Source organism: Rhinopithecus bieti, unplaced genomic scaffold (assembly GCF_001698545.2).
Source record: "Rhinopithecus bieti isolate Rb0 unplaced genomic scaffold, ASM169854v2 scaffold_23868, whole genome shotgun sequence".
NCBI lineage: Eukaryota > Metazoa > Chordata > Mammalia > Primates > Cercopithecidae > Rhinopithecus > Rhinopithecus bieti.
This window is the reverse complement of record NW_016811202.1, coordinates 1,853,663-1,875,751: the sequence shown is the minus strand read 5'-3', so window position 1 is coordinate 1,875,751 and position 22,089 is coordinate 1,853,663. Positions and strand designations below refer to the sequence as shown.

General features: G+C 37.5%; 1 protein-coding gene across 6 annotated transcripts in view; it reads left to right on the top strand.

The window, feature by feature from the left end:
* NARS2 (asparaginyl-tRNA synthetase 2, mitochondrial) overlaps nt 1-22,089 on the top strand; it is a 139,907-nt gene that overhangs the window by 86,609 nt on the left and 31,209 nt on the right. For all 6 annotated transcript variants that reach the window (XM_017893593.1, XM_017893592.1, XM_017893594.1 and 3 more), the window contains 3 exons: nt 4,003-4,135; nt 14,164-14,262; nt 14,373-14,410. In XM_017893593.1, the coding sequence (XP_017749082.1) occupies nt 4,003-4,135; nt 14,164-14,262; nt 14,373-14,410 (270 nt within the window). The remainder of the gene's footprint in view (nt 1-4,002; nt 4,136-14,163; nt 14,263-14,372; nt 14,411-22,089) is intronic.

The window sequence follows — 22,089 nt, the reverse complement described above, 5'->3', positions numbered from 1 at the left end:
AAGAGCCATTTTTGTAGCTATCTTGGTTGATGTGTATTGAATGTACTTTTGTTATACTAAACATTAACTCCAAGCTCATGGATTTTCCTTATATAGCTTTCCTTGCTTCATAATTTGGCACAAGAAGGATTCTTAGTGCCGAGTGTTTTCTTTTTCTCCTGGTCTCTTCTCAGAGCCATACTGGCCTTTCACCTGGTTTTGTATCTTATTTTTGAAATGGCCTTGTTGTCAGGTTTTATTTTAAATGTTGGTTGGTTCAATCTTTGCTGCAAATGGCTTTCATGTCTGTGGAAGATAGGAAAAAAGAAAGAAATCAACAAATTAAACTAGAAGTGATTCCACAGGCACCTAGAGACAAAATTATTGCAAAAGATCATAGAGATCAATGCCATGCTGCCCCCAACCCCAACTCCTATAAGAATTTGAAGACCAGAAAAGCTAGATAACTTGCTAAAGATTACAAAGTATTGATGAGAATATGTCATTCTCATTATTTTCATGAAGATAACATTCTAGAGAGCTGTATTTTAACACATAAAACAAGCTTTCATAATATGCCAAACTGCTTACCCTAGTTATCTTTGAGAAGGGGGAATATACTAAAAATTTTTCTTTCTGATTTTCTGAGTTTGCAATGTTGTTTTGAGCATCATTATTGTTAATATCATGGTTAAGGCTATGAGCATAAGAGGCAGAAATGTGGATTTGAATCTGGCTTCCATTTACTAAGCTATGACTTTGACTTTTGGGAATGCTTCTTAACCTGTCTGAACTGCAGTTTCTTATTCTGGAAGATAAATGTATTAATACATACTTAGGTTGAGTTAACTATGAAGGGATTAATTCTAAGGTTCTTGGCTATTTAGTGCTTGGCCCATGATGATCACTCCATAATAGTGGCCATTAGTACTGCTACTATTACGTATAATAGAACACTTGATATGAAACAGTGTCTTTGGATACTGACATAGTGTGATCATTATTGAATTATTTAAACATTTATCTCCTTAAAGATTAGATGCTTTCTTACGCAGTTTTTCGGCATACCTTCCAGTTCATTTTATCACTCTGTAACTTCAGAGGAAGCACTGTGGTCATTAGTTCTTGCTCTATCAAAATGATATTTAACTCTTGGATACCTCAATCAGAGCCTGATCCTTACTATAATTGAAATAAAAGTTATTGAGCCTTTTCTGCGTTTTACGCTAGAGACCTTGCCCTGTGTTGCCAGGGAAAATCATTAACCATTGTAAAATTTAAAAATCCCTATTGCTACTCATCTTGGAGCATCCTATGCTCCATCAGTATACACACAATTTCTTGTGATAAAGTACCAGAAATGTCATTTTACTTATTTAGATGTCCTATACTATTGCCAACCTACCTAGAGATGGCACAGTCAGAGATTGGAAACTTAGGGCCTTCTAATTATTGAATTTATTGTTTGGACCAGACCTGGATTGTTTGACCCCTTTTAGGTACTGAGAGCCTCAGTGACATGTATCTGAGTATTTTTCTGTGTTTGTAATGTTACTGTTTGTGAGGATGTGCTTTTTAGTTTACAACTGAGGAAGCCTGTCATCATCATTAGTACTCATTCATTCAGCATGAGCACCTGTTTTATCTTAGGCACTAGAGATGCGAATATGAATAAAACATGGTTCCTGTTCTGGAAAATGTCATAGTTTTTTGGGGGAGAAAGATAAATAGTTACATTTCAAAGTGGTATGTTCTATATAATAAACATGAAAAAGTGTTATAGTAATATACAAGAAGGAGCAATAAATTTGGAGGAATGGTAAGGATTCAGAGAGGAAGTGACAGTTGAGCCAAGTCTTGAAGGATGAATGGGAATTTTCCATTTGGAGGGTAGAGGAACAGGGGAGGAGGCAATACAGGGTAGGGAACAGCCTATGCAAAAACCTAAGGGCATGCGTGGGGCACACTAGGAAAGGAGAAGGTCTTCAGAGTGGCTGGAGAAAAGGGTGTGTGGGAAAGAACTGAGTTGAAATTAGGAGTTGGAATTTTATTCTTTGGTACTAAGGAATCATTGAAGATTTTAAAATTAGGACTGACATAGTCAGATTTGAGTTTGGAAACCTGTAGTTTGGGACTGGAGGAAGACAGGTGCCAGACACCAGTTAAAAAGCTGTTGTTTTCTAAGCAGGAGACAAAGGTTTACACTGACAATAGCTGTGGAGATAGAGAAGAGCTGCGAGATTTCAGAGTTTTCCGAGATATAAACAACTAAATTTTGTGATCAAAATGATTAGGGCCATGTGATAAGTTGGGGAATGTGGGATCTGTCTTGGTTGAGTAGGTGGATTAACTGAGATTAACAGAGCTGGAGGAAATATGAAAATAAAGTCATGACTGTTCATTTTGTCTTTTGTTTGTTTTGGGGAACCAGGTCAAAATTTTCATTTTGCACAAGGTAGGTTTAGTTTTATCAGAAACATTCTAGTAGGCAAGTCTGTAGCTGAATCTTGGAAGACAGGCAACCATAGTAATATTTTTGAGCTCCTACTGTTTATTTTTTCAATAAAAACTAAGGTTCTCAGAGGTTAGCAGATCATGGTCTTAGGAAGGTAGCTGTAGAACCAAAATATAAATTCCTAAGCTTCTACCAATTGGGTCTTACTGAAATGGCAATTGAGAGAAAAATAAATCCCTTGGTTTTTACCATAGTTACTTTGTTTCCTTTCCCAGAGTATCTTTACTAAAAAAACAAACAAACAAAACTAATATATATACAAAAGCCATCTATTTTCTACAGTAAGTTTTCTGATCTTAATATTATTTGGCTAAATGACAGATTAGGTGTACTCAGGATCATAGCTAAGGAACCTCAAACAGCTTGTTTTGTTCTAACAAAACCTTAACATTTAAAGATTAAGTCCTCAAGAAATATTTATTACTTCATACATGCTTGATCTAATCTCAGCTGTTACTTGGTTTGAATGTGAGGGAAACAATAAGTATTAAAGAATGACAGATGTAGTGTCTACTTCACTATAGGAATTTAAGAATAAGGGATTTTTCTCCCCATTTGGATGGTTGAGCTATAGTCCCCTGGAATCAAGGGAATAAAGTAGTTCCTCAAAATCTCTCACCTCCAGATTTCAGGGGTCATTCGCCATTGATTGAAAGACTTGAGTAGTCGTGAAGGACTTGAGTGGGCCTCGAACAAGGTGAACTGCTATATGTATCTGATGTTCTTTTTTCATGTGTTTAAAAAGTAAATGAACACACCTTATCTACATGAAATTCTAGTTTTCGCTGTTACTATCTAGATTTTCTGTGTGGTTTCTTGGGCTGTGGTGTTTTTTTCTTTACTTTGTTCTTGATTGCTGTGAAATGTAGTTGCCTGCTGTTTAAGGCAGCTGCAGTAGAGTGTACCCAGAAGTGGTTATGTTTCTATATTTAGTAAAACCATAGGATTTGTGAAGCAGTTGCAGATTCCTTCAGGATAAAATGGCTTCTATAAATGTAACTTTTTTTTTTTCTTTTTTCTTTTCTTTTCTTTTTTTTTTTATTTAGACAGGATCTCACTCTCACCCAGGCCAAAACGCAGTGGCATGAACATGGCTTGCTGTGGCCTCAACCTCCTGGGCTCAAACGATCCTCTTGCCTCAGCCTCCCAAGTAGCTGGAACTATAGGCACAGGCCATCATACCCAGCTATTTTAAAAGATTTTTTGTAGACGTAAATTTTCACCATGTTTCCCAGGCTAGTCTTGAACTCCTAAGTTTAAGCAGTCTTCCCAGGAAGTGCTAGGATTACAGACGTGAGCCACTGTGCCCAGCCTCAATGTAACATTTTTAATGAAACTATTATTATCACCCATTAGAGAAATATATAGCAGCAAATATGTGTGAGTCTGTGGACAAGACAGAGGCACACGAAACTTGTTTTTATTTCCTTAAGAGCTCAGTGAATATTTTAAATCCTTAAAATTAATCATGTGAATTCTATTTTTATTCTCTTAATCTTGAATTGCAGAGCTTTTACTCAAGTGTTTACCTTTGGTCCGACCTTCCGAGCTGAAAATTCTCAGAGCCGGAGGCACCTGGCAGAGTTTTATATGGTGGAAGCAGAGATTTCTTTTGTTGACAGCCTTCAAGATCTCATGCAGGTAGGTACACAAGTTTTAAAATAGCAGGTATCTGTGACATTAAAATGTTTCTGTATATATTTTTACCTCAGACATTTATGTGTTACAGGTATTCATAAAGTGAAAAGAAGGGAGAACTACTTAATAAACACTTACTAAATGCCTTTACTGTAATAGTTTAAAATACAAGAGTCAGACAGATTTAAGTTTATATCCCAGCTCTGCCATTAGCTTTGCTGTGAAGTTCCCTGACTTTCATGATCTTTAGGTTCCTCAGCTCTAAAATGAGAAATATTGTACTTACTCCTAAGGTTATGTGAGGGTAAATGGAATTGTGTATATAATATAAAGCACATAGCACGAGGTCTGGAACACAAGCAGGTTCACTAAATAGTAGCTCTGATTTGCTAGGAAAATAAACCAAACATCTTTATAATTATATAAATGTTTGTAATACTTACATAAACCCCTATGTAGCTATATTAGAAAGCATCCACAGGAGCCGTCAGCTCAGTTAAGCAGGGGAAAAGGCTGGAGAGAAGGTCATGGTCAGGCAGCAGATCATGAAAGACCTTGTGTTTCAACGCCATGGTAAGGAGTTTGAACTTTACCCAAAATTTAAGGAGCAAGAGTTCTAAGTTGGAACATGAAGGTCAGAACTGTATTTTAGACACACCTTTTTAGCAGCAATTTGAACAATGATTTAGAGGTAGATGAAAGTAGAGAGGCCTTGTTAGGAGGCTGTAGACATAATCCAGACACTGTACACCAGTGGAGTTGGATGGACCAAGATTTGATGCTTAACCACTCACGTGCTATGTGACCAACTTAGACAAGGGACTTAATCTCTCTAGGCCTCAGTGTCCTCATCAAAATTCCAATACATAGGAATAAAAATTTCTACTTTATAGGCTACTTGAGAAGATTGGACAGATTATATATATAGTATATATCTATTATATACATATATATATGAAGTACTTAGCATAATTTATGGCACTTAATAAATACCCAGGAATTGTTAACTGTTAAATTATGAATTGTCTGTTCAGAAGCATTGTGGTTACTGTCTTGTTTGGATTTGTAATTATGGGATGTTTATTTTAGTGATTTTCATCAGCTCTCGTTTCTATTCATTTATATGTCTTTCTACTCTTACCCAGTAAATGACCTATTTCCACTGAAAACATAAATACCATATATATCACAAATAGAACAGACTAATTATTTTATTACCCTGTCTTGAGTTGGATTTCCTAGTAAACAAAACTCTAGGGCAGAGATGTGTGGGCAGGGGCGTTATTGGGAAGTGCTCTTGAGAACAGCATTCGTAAGGAAAGGAAAAAAGTCACATTGAACAGTAGAAAGAGTGAACTGTGATGCACTTACAAACAGGGGCCTTAGCCTCTTCTTGGAACTGGAATGGTCCTTTCCAGTTGTCCCATCGGAAGGCAAGTGGGTAGCACTTTGTGCCTTCCCATATCAACTAGTCATTAGACGTGATTAGCCACTGGAAGGGGCATAACCTTGAGTAAGGCAGCACCTTTGGGTCTCGACAGTTCCTGATGAAGCACTCAACTATAAACTATCAGCAGTTAATAATATTCCTGGGTTCCCGTATAGGGCACCTGGCTCTGAAGGGGCATTCTGACCACACAATGTAGCATTTCACTTCCATACCCTCTTCACACTTCCCACTGAGCATCTTGGATCACTCCCCATGAGACATTTTTGGTTGTCCCTATTAGGGAATGGGCAGGGAAGGGAGAGAGTTGTCATTATTAGCATGTAGTTGGTAAAGGCAGGAGTGCTATTCAGCAATCTAAAGTACACAGCCACCTTCTCCCCAGTAATTAGCTGGCCCAAAATATCAGTAGTGCCGCTGTTGAACAACCATATTCTGGACTGTAGGAGTTCAGGATATGAGCCTCAGAAGGAGTCAGTGTGCATTCCTTAAGTAGCTTTCAGTGTGCATTCATTAAGTAACTTTCACCCCTAATTCTTTATTAATTTTGTTCTACAGTTACATTTTACCATATGACAGAGTTGCAAGATATTGTTTATTTTCTCAGTTATATTAGTAAAAACATTGAGGAATAAATAGATTAAGCTACATACCTTTTTAGTAAGTGTGAGCAGAATTCAGTTACAGATTTTCACCTTTGCATTCAGTCAATAATGCCATGAAATTATTTTATTCTGCTCTAAATATTTCAAGTGGAGCATTTCAGTCTAAACTTAATGTTTATAATTAGTCATTTCTTTATTTCATTTTCTTTTCCTTTCTTTCTTTTCTTTTTTTTCTTTCTTCTTTCTTTTTTTGAGACAGGGTCTTACCCTTGTCTCCCAGGGTGGAGCGCAGTGGTGCACTCTTAGCTCACTGCAGCCTCTGCTTCTGGGCTCAAGCCATCCTCCCACCTCAACCTCCAAAGTAACTAGTTCTATAGGCACACACCACCATGCCCAACTAATTTTTTGGTAGAAATGGGGTTTCACCAGGTTGCCCAGGTTGGTCTTGAACTCCTGAGCTCAAGCCATCCGCCTGCCTCAGTCTCCCAAAGTTCTGGGATTACAGGCATGAGTCAGCATGCCCTGCCTCATTTCCTCTTTTTCTTCCATTTCTTCACTTTGTTTTTATCTGTAGATGTCTTGACTGATGGATTTTTAGGCTAGTTTCTTAAGCTTTGGTGATTAATGTCCTGGAATACTGTGAACCAAAAGATCACACGTTTTATTTAGAGCATTATCTTGTACTACCTTAGCTGGTGTTATCTCAGATATATTCCAAAATAAGTCGGGAACTAATTAAAAAGGGTTGGACTACCCCAGAGAGATCAGTTATCCCAGAGAAAACAGTTACTTGTTCAGTGGCTTTAGATGGGGTGGGCCTGGGCAAGGAGGTAGCTTCAGTGACATTACTCCCTGAGACTTGCATAATAGCTATCTGAAGCAGTTTTGATTTATCCGTTCACCAGTTGAAGGACATTTAGTTTATTCTGTTTTTGAAAGTAACGAACAAAGTTGCCGTAAATATTTATGTGCAGGTTTTGTATGAATGTAAAGTTTCATTTCTCTCTGTTTTTTTTTGTTTTTTGAGGCAGGGTCTCACTCTGTCACCTAGGCTGGAGTGCAATGGTGCAATCGTAGCTCACTTCAGCCATGAACTCCTGGAGCCCAAGTGATCCTCCCATCTCAGCCTCTCAAGAAGCTAGGACTACAGGTGCTATTTTTTAAATTTTTTGTAGAGACAGGATCTCACTATGTTGCCCAGGCTGGTCTCAAACTCCTGGGCCCAAGGGATCCTCCTGCCTCTCAGCCTCCTAAAGTGTTGGGATTACATGTGTGAGCCACAGCCACCCAGACTCATTTCTCTTGGGTAAATTCCTAGGAGTGGGATTACTAGGTCAGTGTTTGATGTGATGTTTTATAGTTTTCATTGTACAGATCTTTTATATCCTTGGTTAAATTTACTCCTAAGTGGAGTTATCTCTTGGTATCCAGAAGGGATTGGTTTCCCGACCCTCCCCACTCCCCGCCATTATGGATACCAAAGTCCATGGTTACTTACGTTCCTTATATAAATTATAAAGGTTCTTTCATTTTATAGGAAAGAAATCTGTATTCCAAAGTGACTGTTCCATCTTGCATTCCTACCAGCAATGTATGGAAGTTTTACTTGTTCTAGTTCTTCATCAGTACCAAGTACTGTCAGGCATGTGTGGTGGTTTTAAGCTATTCTAAGAGCTGTGTATTAGTATTTCATTGTGGTTTAAATTTGCATTTCCCTAATGCTTATTGATGTTGAGCATCTCTTCGTGTACGTACTGGCCATCTATATGTCATCTTCTGTGAAATGTATTTTTATTGCCCATTTTCCATATGGCTTGCTTGTTTTTTTCACTGTTGAGTTTGGAGAGTTCTTTATATATTCTAGCTACTAGTTCCTTGTTGGATGTGTGGTTTCTGACTGTGTTCTCCTAGTCAGTAGCTTGGCTTTTCATCCTCTTAATTTTGATGACATCTAGTTTATCATTTTTTGTTTAATGGATTGTGCTTTTTATGTCAAGTCTAAGAACTCTTTACCTAGCCCTAGATCTCAAGGATTTTATGATGTTTTATAGCTTTAGCTTTTATGTTTTTCATGTAAGTCTATGATCCATTTTGAGTTAATTTTTGTGTAACATGAGACATAGAAGTTCTTGTCCCTTCCTTTCCTTTCCTCTCTTCTCTTTCCCCTTTCCTTTCGACCTCTGGATAACTTCTTGCTCCAGCACCATTTGTTGAAAAGGCTGTTAGCTAAACTTCATCTATTGAATTGCTTTTGGGTCTTTGTCAAAAATCAATTGGTCTTATATATATGGATCTATTTCTGAATCCTCTATTCTGTTCCATATTCTATTTAATATTTTACCACTTCAAGTAAAACAACAGTCTTACTACTATATGTTTCCCTTTGCCTTCACCCCTTTGTCTTATAGTTGCCATATGCATTACAAGTTCTATGTGTTAATTTCCTATTGCTGCTGTAACACGTCATCACAAACCTGGTGGGTTAAAACAACTCGAATTTATTATTGTATTCTTCTGGAGGTGAGAAGTCCAAAGTGGATTTTACTGGTCTAAAATCCAACACTGCTAAAATGTGTCAGCAGAGTTACATTCCCCTTGGAGGCTTCAGGAGAGAATTAGGTCCCTTGCCTCTTACATTTTCTAGAGACTACCTGCATTCTTTGGCTCACAGACCTTACAAACCAGTAAGGTATCATCTTCAAATCTTTCTAACTCTCACCCTCATGCCTCCCTCTTTCAGGTAAAGGATCCTTGTGATTACATTAGTCCCACCACATAATCTAGAATAATCTAGAAAAATCTCATCATTTAAAGATTCTTAATCACACATACACAGTTTGTTTTACCAGGTAGGCTAACATACTCATGGATTCTGGGATTGGAGCATGGACAGCTTTGGCAGAGGGATAAATATTATTCTGCCAATCACAGTTCACATATGTTGAAAACCTCTGCTGATGTTTGAATTTTTGCTCTCAATCACCATACATATTTTAAAGAATTTTAGAAGAGAAAAAAACATCTGTTGTATTTACCTACATTTGGTAGTAATAGTAAATTACTGTTGCTATTGTTCTTTCATTACTCAAGTTCCAGATTTCCTTCTCTGGTCACTTTCCTTCAGCCTAAAAAATTTCCTTTAACATTTAAAAGCATTTCTGCTGGCAATCACTTCTCTTAGTTCTTCTTCATTTGATAAGTTTTAAATTTTATTGTCATTTCTGAAAGATGCTTCCACAGGATATAGAATTCTGGCTTGACAATTATTTTCTTTCAGCACTTTCAATATAGTCTATCTTTTGATCTCTGTAGTGTTTGAGAATAAATCCGGTCTTGAATTGTTGTTCCAATGTAAAGGGTCATTTTTCTCTGGTTTCTTTAAAGATTTTTTTCTTTGTCTTTGGTTTTCAGCTCGTGGATTTTGATGTGTCTAGGTATAATTTTCTTTGAGTTTATCCTGTTTGTGGTTTGGTGAGCTCCTTGAATATGTCTTTAGCCAACTTGGGGGAGTTTTCAGCCATTATTTTTTCACATATTTTTTTCTGTGCCTTTTTTTGTCTTTTCTGCTTCTGGTACTCCAATAACACGAATATAAAACCTTTTGATATCGTCCCATAATAATGAGCAGTGCTGTGATGCTCTGCTTATTATTAATGAGTCTGTCTTGCTTGCTTGCTTTCTTGCCTTCCTGCCTTCTTGCCTGCCTTTCTGTCTTTCTGTCTTTCTTGACAGAGTCTCACTCTGTTGCCCAGGCTGGAGTGCAGTGGCACGATTTTAGCTCACTGCAACCTCCACCTCCGGGATTTAAGCATTTCTCCTGCCTCAGCCTCCTGAGTAGCTGGGATTACAGGCACCCGCCACCAGACCCGACTAATTTTTGTACTTTTAGTAGAGACAGGGTTTCTCCATGTTGGCTGGGCTGGTCTTGAACTCTGGACCTCAAGTGATCCGCCCACCTCAGACTCCCGAAGTGCTGGGATTACAGGCGTGAGCCACCATGCCTGGCTAGTATTTTTTCTTTCTGTAATTCAGAATGGGGGGCATTTCAACTGAACTGTCTTCAAACTTACTAATTCTTTCCTCTTTTATCTTCATTGTGATAACGAGCCCGTCCTGTGAAATTTTTCTTTCACATATTTTCCAATTCTAAAATTTATTTTAGTTTCTTTTCTCCACTGAAAAGTTCTATCTTTCTGTTTTTAAGAATGTTTCGTTTACCTATGAAAGATGGTTATAATACCTGTTTTAAATTGTCAGATAATTTCAATATCTGAGTCTTCTGTGCATATGTATCTATTGATTATTTTTTCTCATGAGAATTCATAAGATTTTCCTGGTTCTTTGTATGTCCGGTAATTTTTAATTATATCCTGGATGTTTTTAATGTCATGTTCTGACACTCTGGGTTCTGTTAAAATCCTTTGGAAATGGAATTATTTTGTTGTTGTTTTACCAGTTATTAAACTGGTTAGATTCAGAATGTAAGTTTTATCTTACTTTCTATTGGCATTGGTTTCCATGTCAGTTAAGTTTTCAAAGCCTCTGCTATGCTATTTGAGTCTTTCTGATGCATGTGCTACTCATAGTTAGTCTGGAAATTGCACAGTGATTTATATTGTATTTCATTGTCAGAAGCTTTCACTGTGCTTCTTTGGGTCTGTTTCACATATACATTGCTTGGAGGTGAACCCTAGCTTTGTGTTACTTCATACACAATTAGAGGGTCACCTTCTCCTATTCTTCAGAATTTCCTTCACACTGTCTGGCTACCTGAAGCCCCCCATTTTGGTTTCTCTGGCCAGAAAGACAGATTTCTCCCAGGTCTTAGTCACCACTATGTTATTCATTTCCAGGTGACTGTGGCCACCATTGGGTCAAACTGGCAAGAGAAAATATTCAAAAAAATTATTAATAACGGGCTGGGTGCAGAGTAATCTGCACCCAGATTATGTAATGCCTGTAATCCCAGCACTTTGGGAGGCCCAGGCGGGCAGATCACCTGAGGTCAGGAGTTCGAGACCAATCTGGCCAACATGGTGAAACCCCATCTCTACTAAAAATATAAAAAATTAGCTGGGTGTGGTGGCACACACCTGTAATCCCAGCTACTCGGGAGGCTGAGGCATGAGAATCGCTTGAACCTGGGAGGTGGAGATTGCAGTGAGCCGAGATCATGCCACTGCACTCCAGCCTGGGTGATAAGAGCAAGACTCTATCTCAAAAAATAGTAATAATAATAATAGAGATGACCCACATCCACACTCTTCAGATAGCAGTCTCCCTTTCCCAGTTCCTCTGTTGCAGAAGTAGGTCTTGTCTTGGAGTTTTAGGTGCTTGTGCCACTCACCCTGACAGTGCCACTCCACAACTGGGTCTACCTTTTGGCCAGGAACAGAAGAGAGAGAAGAGTAGGGGACAAAACAAACAAGGATTTTCCTGTAAACACCCTATCCTACAGGGACTTTACCAGACTAGTAGTAGGAGCTTTCTTCCAGAAGTTTTGCTTCCTATGCCTACTAAACAGATCAATGTTTTACCCCCAAATTAAAACCAGGAGACAAAGGAGATAAAAATGGAACTAAAATTCATCTCCATTTCAGATTATTAATCAAGTTGACTAGTTCCCAGTCCACCTATCATTGTTTATTTTTCTGAATTGCTCTTTGTATTCTGACCAGAGTTGTGTTGTGTTGTTTTGGTTTTGTTTTTGTTTTACTTTCAAGTTCTGGGATACATGTGCAGAACGTGCAGGTTTGTTACCTAGGTATACATGTGCCATGGTGGTTTGCTGCACCTATCAACCCATCATCTAGATTTTAAGCCCCACAGGCATTAGGTATTTGTCCTAATGCTCTCCCTCCGCTTGCCCACCGTCCCCTGACAGGCCCCAGTATGTGATGTTCCCCTCCCTGTGTCCATGTGTTCTCATTGTTCAGCTCCCACTGTTGAGTGGGAACACGTGGTGTTTGGTTTTCTGTTCCTTTGTTAGTTTGCCTAGAATAATGGCTTCCAGCTCATCCATGTCCCTGCAAAGGACACAAACTCATTCTTTTTCATGGCTGCATAGTATTCCATGGTGTATACAGTATCCAGTCTATCACAGTATCCAGTCTATCATTGATGGGCACTTGGGTTGTTTCCAAGTCTTTGCTGTTGCAAATAGTACTGCAATAAACATGTGTTCATGTGTCTTTATAAAGTAGAATGATTTCAAATCCTTTGGGTACATACCCAGTAATGGGATTGCTGGGTCAAATGCTTTTCTGATTCTACATTCTTGAGAAATCGCCACACTGTCTTCGCAATGGTTGAACTAATTTACACTCCCACCAACAATGTAAAAGCATTCCTGTTTCTCCACAGCCTTGCTAGCATCTGTTGTTTCCTGACTTCTTAATAATTGCCATTTTAACTGGCATAAGGTGGTATCTCATTGTGTTTTTTATTTACATTTCTCTAATGACTAGTGATGATGAGCTTTTTTTCATATGTTTGTTGGCTGCATAAATTTTTAATTTGTACTGTGGGAGGCTGAGAAGGGAGGATCACTTGAGCTTAAGAGTTCGAGACCAGTCTGGGCAATACAGCGAGACCTCATCTGTAATAAAAAACAAAAAATCAGCTGGGTGTGATGGTGCATGCCTGTGGTCCCAGTTACATAGTTGGCTGAGGCAGGAGAATCTCTTGAGCCTGAGAGATCAAGGCAGCAGTGAGCTATGATTATACCACTGCCCTCCAACCTGGATGACAGAGCAAGACCTTGTCTCATAAATAAATAAATAAATAACACTAACAATGACTGAAACATCATAAAATAGATCTGGTTGTCACTGGTATTTAAGTGTTTTCCTATATCTGATTATATTAATGTACTTCCATTGACAATTATGCCTTCACTGTGCTTCCACCCTCAAGAGGATCTACTAGTATGCAACAGAGGAAGAGAAGATACCTACCTTTAAGGCAGCCTGTACTTTATACATATGTGCACCTTTGTGAATACACCATTTAGAAGACCTAATACTGTCTCGTTGATTTAAAACCAAGAATGTTGGTTGTGAATAAAAACATTTTAGAAATATTTTCCATTCTAGTCACTTTTTTCCTTCTAAGAACAAGTTTCTATGGGCACCCATGGAAGAATAATCTTTTTTGTCGTTTTTTGAGATGTCACCTGGCCTGAAGTTGCAGTGGCATGATCATGGCTCAGTGCAGCCTCAACCTCGCAGGCTCAAGTGATCCTCCCAACTCAGCCTCCTGAGGAGCTGGGACTACAGGTGCGCACACCACTATGCCCAGCTAATTTTTCTTCTTTCTTTCTGTAGAGACAGAGTTTTGCCATATTGCCCAGGCTGGTCTTGAGAATAAGTTCTTATATACTGATTTTTGCTGTATGCTGCTTCATGTTATTTTTATTTTGGCCATTAGCAACGCAAAAAATGTATATATTTATATTTAGATATATCATCATTTCTGTAATTTTAAAGTTGACTTTCATTTATCAATGAGTGAATAAACCACTTTTCAAAATGTTCTTACTGTTGACAAGAACTGATGTTTGTTGTGTGCTTCTCTGAACCAGTACTAAGCTAAATGTGACACATGGTTTATCTCATTTAATTCTCTCAAACATCCTGTAAGTTAGGTGCTGTTATTACCCTGATTCTACAAGTGAGTTTATTGAATTTTGGAGAGACATTGATCAGTTATAGCTGTTCATTTGACATCTCATTTCTTTACCAGTATTGAAACTGTCAACATAAGATTAAAACATTTCCTTTTTTCTTCCTCCCTGCCACACACCAAGGAAATTGAGATGCCTGGAAAACTGAACCAGTTTTTCATGGTACATTCAAGGCTTAAAAGACTTAGTAGATTTATAGTTGCTAAAACCTGGAGTGCAGTCCTTATTGAGCCCTGAACAGGTTTTTCATGTAAAATTGCTTACATGTCAAGTGATTCTGTTTCATTTCTCTTAGGTTATAGAGGAACTCTTCAAGGCTACAGCAATGATGGTTCTCTCAAATTGTCCTGAAGATGTTGAACTCTGTCACAAATTCATAGCTCCTGGCCAAAAGGTAATTAGTTTTGTGGATAAAGCCCAATACATCTACTGTTTAATGTGTTAATTATATATAATGAATAAAATTGTATTTTAAAATTTTATTTTTTGTCTTCTTTTATTAAGGACAGATTAGAACATATGCTAAAAAACAACTTTTTAATGTAAGTAGATGTTATACTTTCTTTGAACTTTATTCATTCTTTATCACTGTATTTATCACACTATATTATAATTTTTTAAATTTATATCTGCTTATATAGATCCTATATATATAGTGTATATATATAGACACTCCCCAGATTCCAGGCAAGATCCATGTTCTAATTATTTTTATAGCTCTTGTGTTTGGTTCATAATTGATAATCAGTGTTTCATCAATAAATTAATAAATCATAGCAAGATAAAAATCTAGTAATTATTAACTATGTAACTATAATTCAAACTTACACTAAACAAACTAAAAAACATGCTCGATGTAGGTTACAGCAAGACAGGAATTCAGGAACAGAAAACTAAAAGATTGCCACAGTGATCAGGGTGAGAGTTAATGATGATTTAGACTGTGTATTAGGGTTCTCCAGAGAAACATGACCAACCAAGTTTGAGGGTGGGGTGTGTGTGGGGGGGGAGAGAGAGATTGAGAGGTTTATTGTAAAGAATTGGCTCACATGATTGTAGAGGCTTGTTGCGTTTAAAATCTAAGGGGGTAGGACAAGCTGGAGAATCAAGGAAGAGTTGCCATTCAAGTCCAAAGGCAGTCTCCTGGCAGAATTCCTTCTTTTTCAGGGGGAGATTAGTCTTTGTCTTAGTAAAAACTTCGACTAATTGGATTTAGCCCACCCACATTATGAAGGGTAATATAATCTGCTTTTTTCAAAGTCCATTGATTTAGACATTAATTTCATCCAAAAAACACCTTCATAGAAGCATTCAGAATACTATTTGACCAAATATCTGGGCACCATGGCCCAGCCAAGTTGACACATAAAATTAACCGTCACAGACCAGGATAGTGGCAAGAGCTCCTATTCTGAATATATTTTAGAGATAGAACAAACAGGATTTACTGAGGGCGAGAGAGAGGAGTTAAGGGTACCTTCAATGTTTTTTTTCTCCTACAGCTGCAAAAATGAAGTTGCCATTAACTGAAGTTGGGAAATCCTTAAGAGAGTACTGGGGCAGGAGCTTTGAGAGGAAGGGATGGTACCAGGAACACAAACATTAAGATTGAGATGCTTTTCAGACATCCAGCCATAGATGTTGAATAGGCAACTGAAAGTGTGGGTCTGGAGTTTTATAAGATAGTCTTGGGCATGAGTATATTGATAAAAGTGGTCATTAAGTAGATGAAGAAAGAAGTAATTTGGCCTTCTCAAGGAATCTCTGCTGGTGACCGAACAACCAGGGAAGGATCTTAGTTTTCCAGCTCTTATCTAATGAAAAGATTCAAAATGCAGAAATAATACTCACGATTTGTTGAATATTTACCCAGACAGTGATAAAATTTTAACGTATTAGTAGCTCATTTTATCTTCACAACTCCAAGTAGTTATTATTCTCATTCTACAGATTGAGAATCCCTGCAAAGAGGTTGAGTAAAAGATGAAATGGTGATTCAAGCTCATGTTCATCTGATTTCAGAGCTCAGACTTTTAACCTGAGATTTTCATATATTTGGAAAGGCACTGGAAGGGTAGAGTGGTTGTAGCTGCCCCACTATCCTTACGACTCTTACATGTCACTTAACTCTTGTGCTTTGGAGTCCTTTTCCATAAAATGTTAAGGTTGGAAAACGTCCTCTTGGGCTGTGCCATTTCAATCATTGTCATTGTCACAATCCATTCTGCATACTACAAGTCATAGTTGCAGTTTAAATTTGTGGGGAGAGGAACATCAGCAAGATGATGAATAGAAGGTCCCAGCCTTCACCACAGAAAGTCCATTTGGCAACTAGTCACATACAAGAACATCTTTGTGAAAATCCCAAAACTTGGGAATGAAGTTGAGACACCCAGATGGACCACAGAACAAAAAGTGCATTAGAAGGGTAGGAGCAATGGCCTCAATTTGATTGAATCCTCCCTCCCCTAAGTAGGCACAGCACCACACAGAAGGTTCCCCTGGGCACACAGTTAATGCAGTGGAAAAAGAGACAGCTATCCAGCTTCCCCAGCATTCTTCGATGCTTCCTACGATGCCCATTCCTGTCTCACAGGGAACCCTGGGGGTAAGGTCTGGACTACCAGGAGTCAAGTAGGAACAAAGGAGTGGGGCAGTGCTCACAGCAACCAGCATACGGATCTTGGTGATAGCTGTATTCTGCCAGCAGGAGCACCTGATCAGAGATACCAGCCAGTGGCATAGCCCATTTACAAAGCCCAGCTGGCTGCTGCAGAAGCTCAGTGGGAAGGTATATCTGCTTTGAGCCCCTGCAGGGCAGCCACGCCATCTAGCCTCAGCATCCACCCCTATGCTTTGCTCAAACAGGCAGACATCACAAATGTTTTACATTTGTGTAAAATACAAATGACCAATAGGTTTATCAAAAAGTATCCAACATCACTAATTAATAAAATGCAAATTAAAACCACAGTGAGATATCCCCTCACACCCATTAGGATGGCTGTTATCAAAAAGTAGAATGAGACACGTTGGCTCATGCCTGTAGTCTCAGCACTTTGGGAGGCTGAGGTAGGAGGATCACTTAAGTCTGGGAGTTCAAGACCAGCCCTGGCCAACATAGTGAGACCTTGTCTTTACAAAAAAAATAAAATAAATTAGCCAGGTATGGTGACACGTGCCTGTAGTGCCAGCTACTCAGGAGGCCAAGGTGGGAGGACTGCTTAAGCCCAGGAGGTTGAGGCTGCAGTGAGCTATGATCATATACGCTGCTGTACTCCAGCCTGGGAGACAGAGCAAGACCTTGTATCACAAAAAAAAAAGTCAAATGATAACAGGTATTGGCAAAGATGTGGCACTTGGGAACCCTTGTATACTGTTAGTGGGAATGTAAATTAGAAGAGCTGTTACGGAGGATAGTATGGGAGGTTTCTCAAAAAACTAAAAGCATATTTACCATATGATTCAGCAGTCCTACCTCTGGGTACGTATCCAGAACTGAAGTCAGTATGTCAAAGAGATATCTGCACTTATACGTTCTTTGCAGGACTATTCGTAGTAGCCAAGATATGGAATCAACCTAAGTGTCCATCAGTGGATGACTGGAAAAAGTAAATGTGTGTATACACAGTGGAATACTATTCAAAGGAAATCTTATTTGTGACAACATGGATCAACCTGGAAGACTTAATGCTAAGTGAAAGAAGCTAGGCACAGAAAGACAAGTACTGCATGATTCACTTTGATATGAAATGTAATAAAGTTACACTTAGAGAAGTAGTGAGTAGAATGGTAATTACCAGTGGCAGGTGGGGGGTTCTTGAAGGGAATGGAAAGAAATTGACCAAGGGGTACAAAGTTTCATTTAGATCAGAGGAGTAAGTTTTCAGGATTTACTGCATAACAAAGTGACCATAATTAATTGTAATGTATATCTCAAAATTGCTGAAGGAGTAGATTTTAAATCTTCTCACTACAAAAAAAAAAAAAAATGAAGCATATGAGGCGATAGATATGTTAAATACCTTCATATATTCATTCCACAGTATATAATACCAAAATCACATTGTATCCTGTAAATACATAAACTAGTTATTTGTCAATGAAAAATTCAAACATTTTAAAATAAATGTATATGTGTGATTGTTTGGTGTCTACTACCTCTGTGAGGTCAGAGGCTGTGTTTAAATTGCTTACTATTATGCCCCCAGGACTTAGCACAGTGCCTCTAATAGACATTCAGTAAATACTGAGTAATTGAGTGCACAAACAGATGACTTGAGTAACCTTGGCTGTAAAGGTTTTCTTCTTTAGGCTGGATTCTCTCCTGAGGTTTCTTATTGGCTCATATCACTATTTACTTCAGTCACTGAGGGTAGTGAACCATGATTCAGAGAACCTGGATTATAATCCTGGCCCTACCATTTACTAGCCATTAATGAGGAAATTAATATTTTTTAACAAATATTTATTGACTGCCTAATACGAGTTAGGCACTTTGCTAGTTGTTGAGAATAATGAAAACAAACATTTATTTATTTTTTTATGGAGTTTAAAATCTAGAGAAAAAGATGAACAGTTAAATATTTATATGAATAATTTAATTACAACTATGAACTTGATGAATAGTGAATCTTTCACTTTTCTGAACTTCAGTTTCCACATCTATAAAAAATACTGTCTTATATTGTTGAAAGGATTTAATAACGATACTGTTAAAAGCAATATGTCAGACTAGATAATTTGAAAACACCCTTGCTACAAAACATCTAAAAATAATACTTAAAATATTATAAGATTCTTTTAAATATGTTGTTGAATTCACTAGAAAGGAGGAGAAGTTCCAGGTGCTAGAAATGAAGAAGGAACCAAACACCAGAGTGATATGCACAGTTGGTGTGATGCTGAGGATTCTCAGGGTGTAGGGTAGGGAAACTGGAGGGCGATTTTCCATTCTTTGAAACCAGAGGTTTTAACAGCAATGAGAGGACATGAGAATAGACATAGCAGAATGAATTAGAATCAAGATATCCCCTCAAATGCACACACATATACACAAAGCTAGAACTGGCCAAGGACTACACCCTTAATGAAAGGGCCAATTAGAAAATAAGCAAACAAACAGAAAATTGAGCTAGCCAGTGTAGAGAATTTACAGAGAAGTGTAGAAGTATATATGCTTTAGCCTGGGCTTAAGGATAGAGACAAAACAGAAATAGTCTGCATAGAGAATTTGCGGCCACAGTTGACCCTTAAGTGAGCCTAGAGTTTGAATTTTTGTTTCCTGTGTAGTTCAAGAATCTTCATGCTAGGGCATTAAAATAAAAATTTTCAGTTAGTGATAACACTGGAGTAGCTGTAGAAACTAATATAAAACCAATCTTGAAGTTTGTACCCTCAACCCAAGTGGCATGATATTCCCAAAACAAACTCTACTTAAGATAATCTCACAGTCCAAATACACAGGAAAATACCTACCATGAGCAAGAACAGCAGACATAACAAACAGCATTAGATTCCCAAGAAGTTCAGAGGACAGTAATGGCAATAGATTGATAAAATAGTATCTTCACATAGTTGAAAGAAAATACCTGTTACCTTAGAACTGAAATACTGGGCAACAATAACTTGTAAAACTGAAGAGGTACATTCATAGTTGAAATGTTAGTTCTTGTGTTGTTTGAAAGGAAGAGAGAGAAACTGGTGAACTTTAGACCTTTTTTTTTTTTTTAAAGAGATAGGACATCGCTCTGTCGTCCAGGCTGGAGGGCAGTGGTGTGATCATAGCTCACTGCAGGCTTGAACTCCTGGGCTCAAGCGATTCCTCCTGCCTCAGCCTCCTGAGTAACTGAGACAACTGGTGCAGGCCACCACACCCGACTGCTTTAGACTGTTAAGTCAGATATGCATGTTAAAATATGCAGGGTAGCCACTAAAAAAAAGCATAATGAGATGGTGCTGGTCCGATGACAGTGGTTATTAAGTCAGCAACATCAGAGGTATCAAGTTGAGAAATAGGTTGTGTGGTGGTGCCCTCTGTACCACCTTGGCATCACCTTTCTGCTGTTTCATGCTTTTTAAGGCATTGACGCTGAAATTTCTGAAAATACTGGTGTAGCTGAATCTACTGTTGAGTTAATCCTAAAAACAGTAAAGAGAAAAGAAAAAACAGGGAAACAAGGAGAAAAAACAGGGAAACAAGGAGAAAAGAAAAAACAAAAGAGAAACTTTTGTTTTATGCTTATGTAGACTGCACTGTTAATTATTGAATCTGTATAGATACCACGTGACTTGTATTCTTTTGAGTAGATTTCAGCATATTTTTCACTACCTGTTATAAGTATTTTATATGAAAATGTGCTATTTCAGCAACTCGTGTAGTAATTGAATTTAGCCTTTATGTAGAAATTGTATTCAGTTTATTTTACATTTCCTTTATATTATTATGTTTCTGAAAATAGTACTTAACCTTTTTTATTTGCTCTTCATTTATCTTTCTGTGTGAATTTGAGGCAAAGGATGACAATAATTATCTTTGTAGTTTAGCAATTTTACTCCAACAGCCTCAGAATAATGAATTTTCTTTATTCAACAATAAAAAATGTGAAATATGAAGGTAGTTTGATGCCGTATCATTTTCTATCGCAATGTTTTTTCCTCCTTTCCTCAAAGCACTTTGGAAACAGTTTCTGGAAAGGAGAAGAGATATTATTTTCTATATATATCAAGAAAAATACTTAGTGGAGAGAGTTGTTGGAAGCCATTAAGGATATCAAATGTCAGAACTGTAATTTGAACTTGAAAGTTCTGCCCCTAATGAAGGTATTGGGGAGTGGAGTGGAAGACGTGAAATAATGAGGTATTTAGAGATGAGAGCCAACATACCAATGGTACAAAATCTACTGCTTGTTATTTTGACTGCTCTTTTATTTCTCAGTGTGATTGGTAGATCATACCAAGTAATCAATATAATAGAACAATAGAATGCCTAAGCAGAAAAGAACTTTATACAAGATGGTTCAATATGCTTATTTTACAAGTGCAAATAATTTTTAAATGTTTGTATAACACATTACAAAAATTAATAACATGCTTTCACAACGTTGAAGTGACTTACATAGCTAGTAGTAGAATCAGATTAAGTGGTAGAATCAGATGAAGAACCCAGAGCCCATTTTCTTTTGTTTTGATGGAACATATGAAACTCCAAGTGTTTTAGGCATTATCTTAGCCATTAAAAGTGTATACTCTGGAGTCAGCAGATCAAGATTTACCATTTACTTACATGAGTAACCTTTGGAAAGTTATTGATCCTCTCTAACCTTCTGCTTCCCTTCTGTAAAATGCTAATTTTAAAATCATTATTACTGCTACTACCAACACAACTAGCGCCACCATTACTACCTTAAAAATTACCTATTATTAATACTAGATTTTAATTTGAATAGATTTTCCATCTTAGGAAAAAACCTATCTTTCAAAACATAGCTTTAGGGGCTTTATTGTACTGTATGACACAATACAACTCTTTCTGGTTAGTTGTTACGTATATGAACTTCATTTTTGCTTCAGAGAAGAAGTTTGTGCTGAATAAATTATTTTTTGAGCTCAAGGTCTTTCAGAAAGTTTGTAGATTTTTTGTAAAAAAAAAAAAATCCATACTGATGCAGTATTTTACCTATAGTTTACAAGCAAACTGACACTTTCATGTTACTGGTGGGTATACGTTGTTATAAAAGGGGCAATATCTTTGGCAATACCTTTCAGAAAATATAAAAATTGCAAATTTTCATCTAACAATTCCACTTTTGCCATGTGATAAATTAGTGTATAATAACGATTTGTAATAATATTAAATAGGTATATATTGGCATGTTTTATAATAGCAAAAGATTAGAATGTGAAATGTCAGGTCACTGGTTAAACTAATTACGATACATCCACAAAATGGAATATTATATAATACAAAAAGTGAAGAATCTCTTCATATACACACAGAAAGATCTACAAGGTATATTACTCTGTAAAATTAGGTGTGAAAGAGTGTGTATGATATGTATGACATCTATAAAAAAGAAAGATTGTGTATTGTTTACATATCTATATAAATAAAATCCTCGGCCGGGCGCAGTGTCTCAAGCCTGTAATCCCAGCACTTTGGGAGGCCGAGACGGGCGGATCACGAGGTCAGGAGATCGAGACCATCCTGGCTAATACGGTG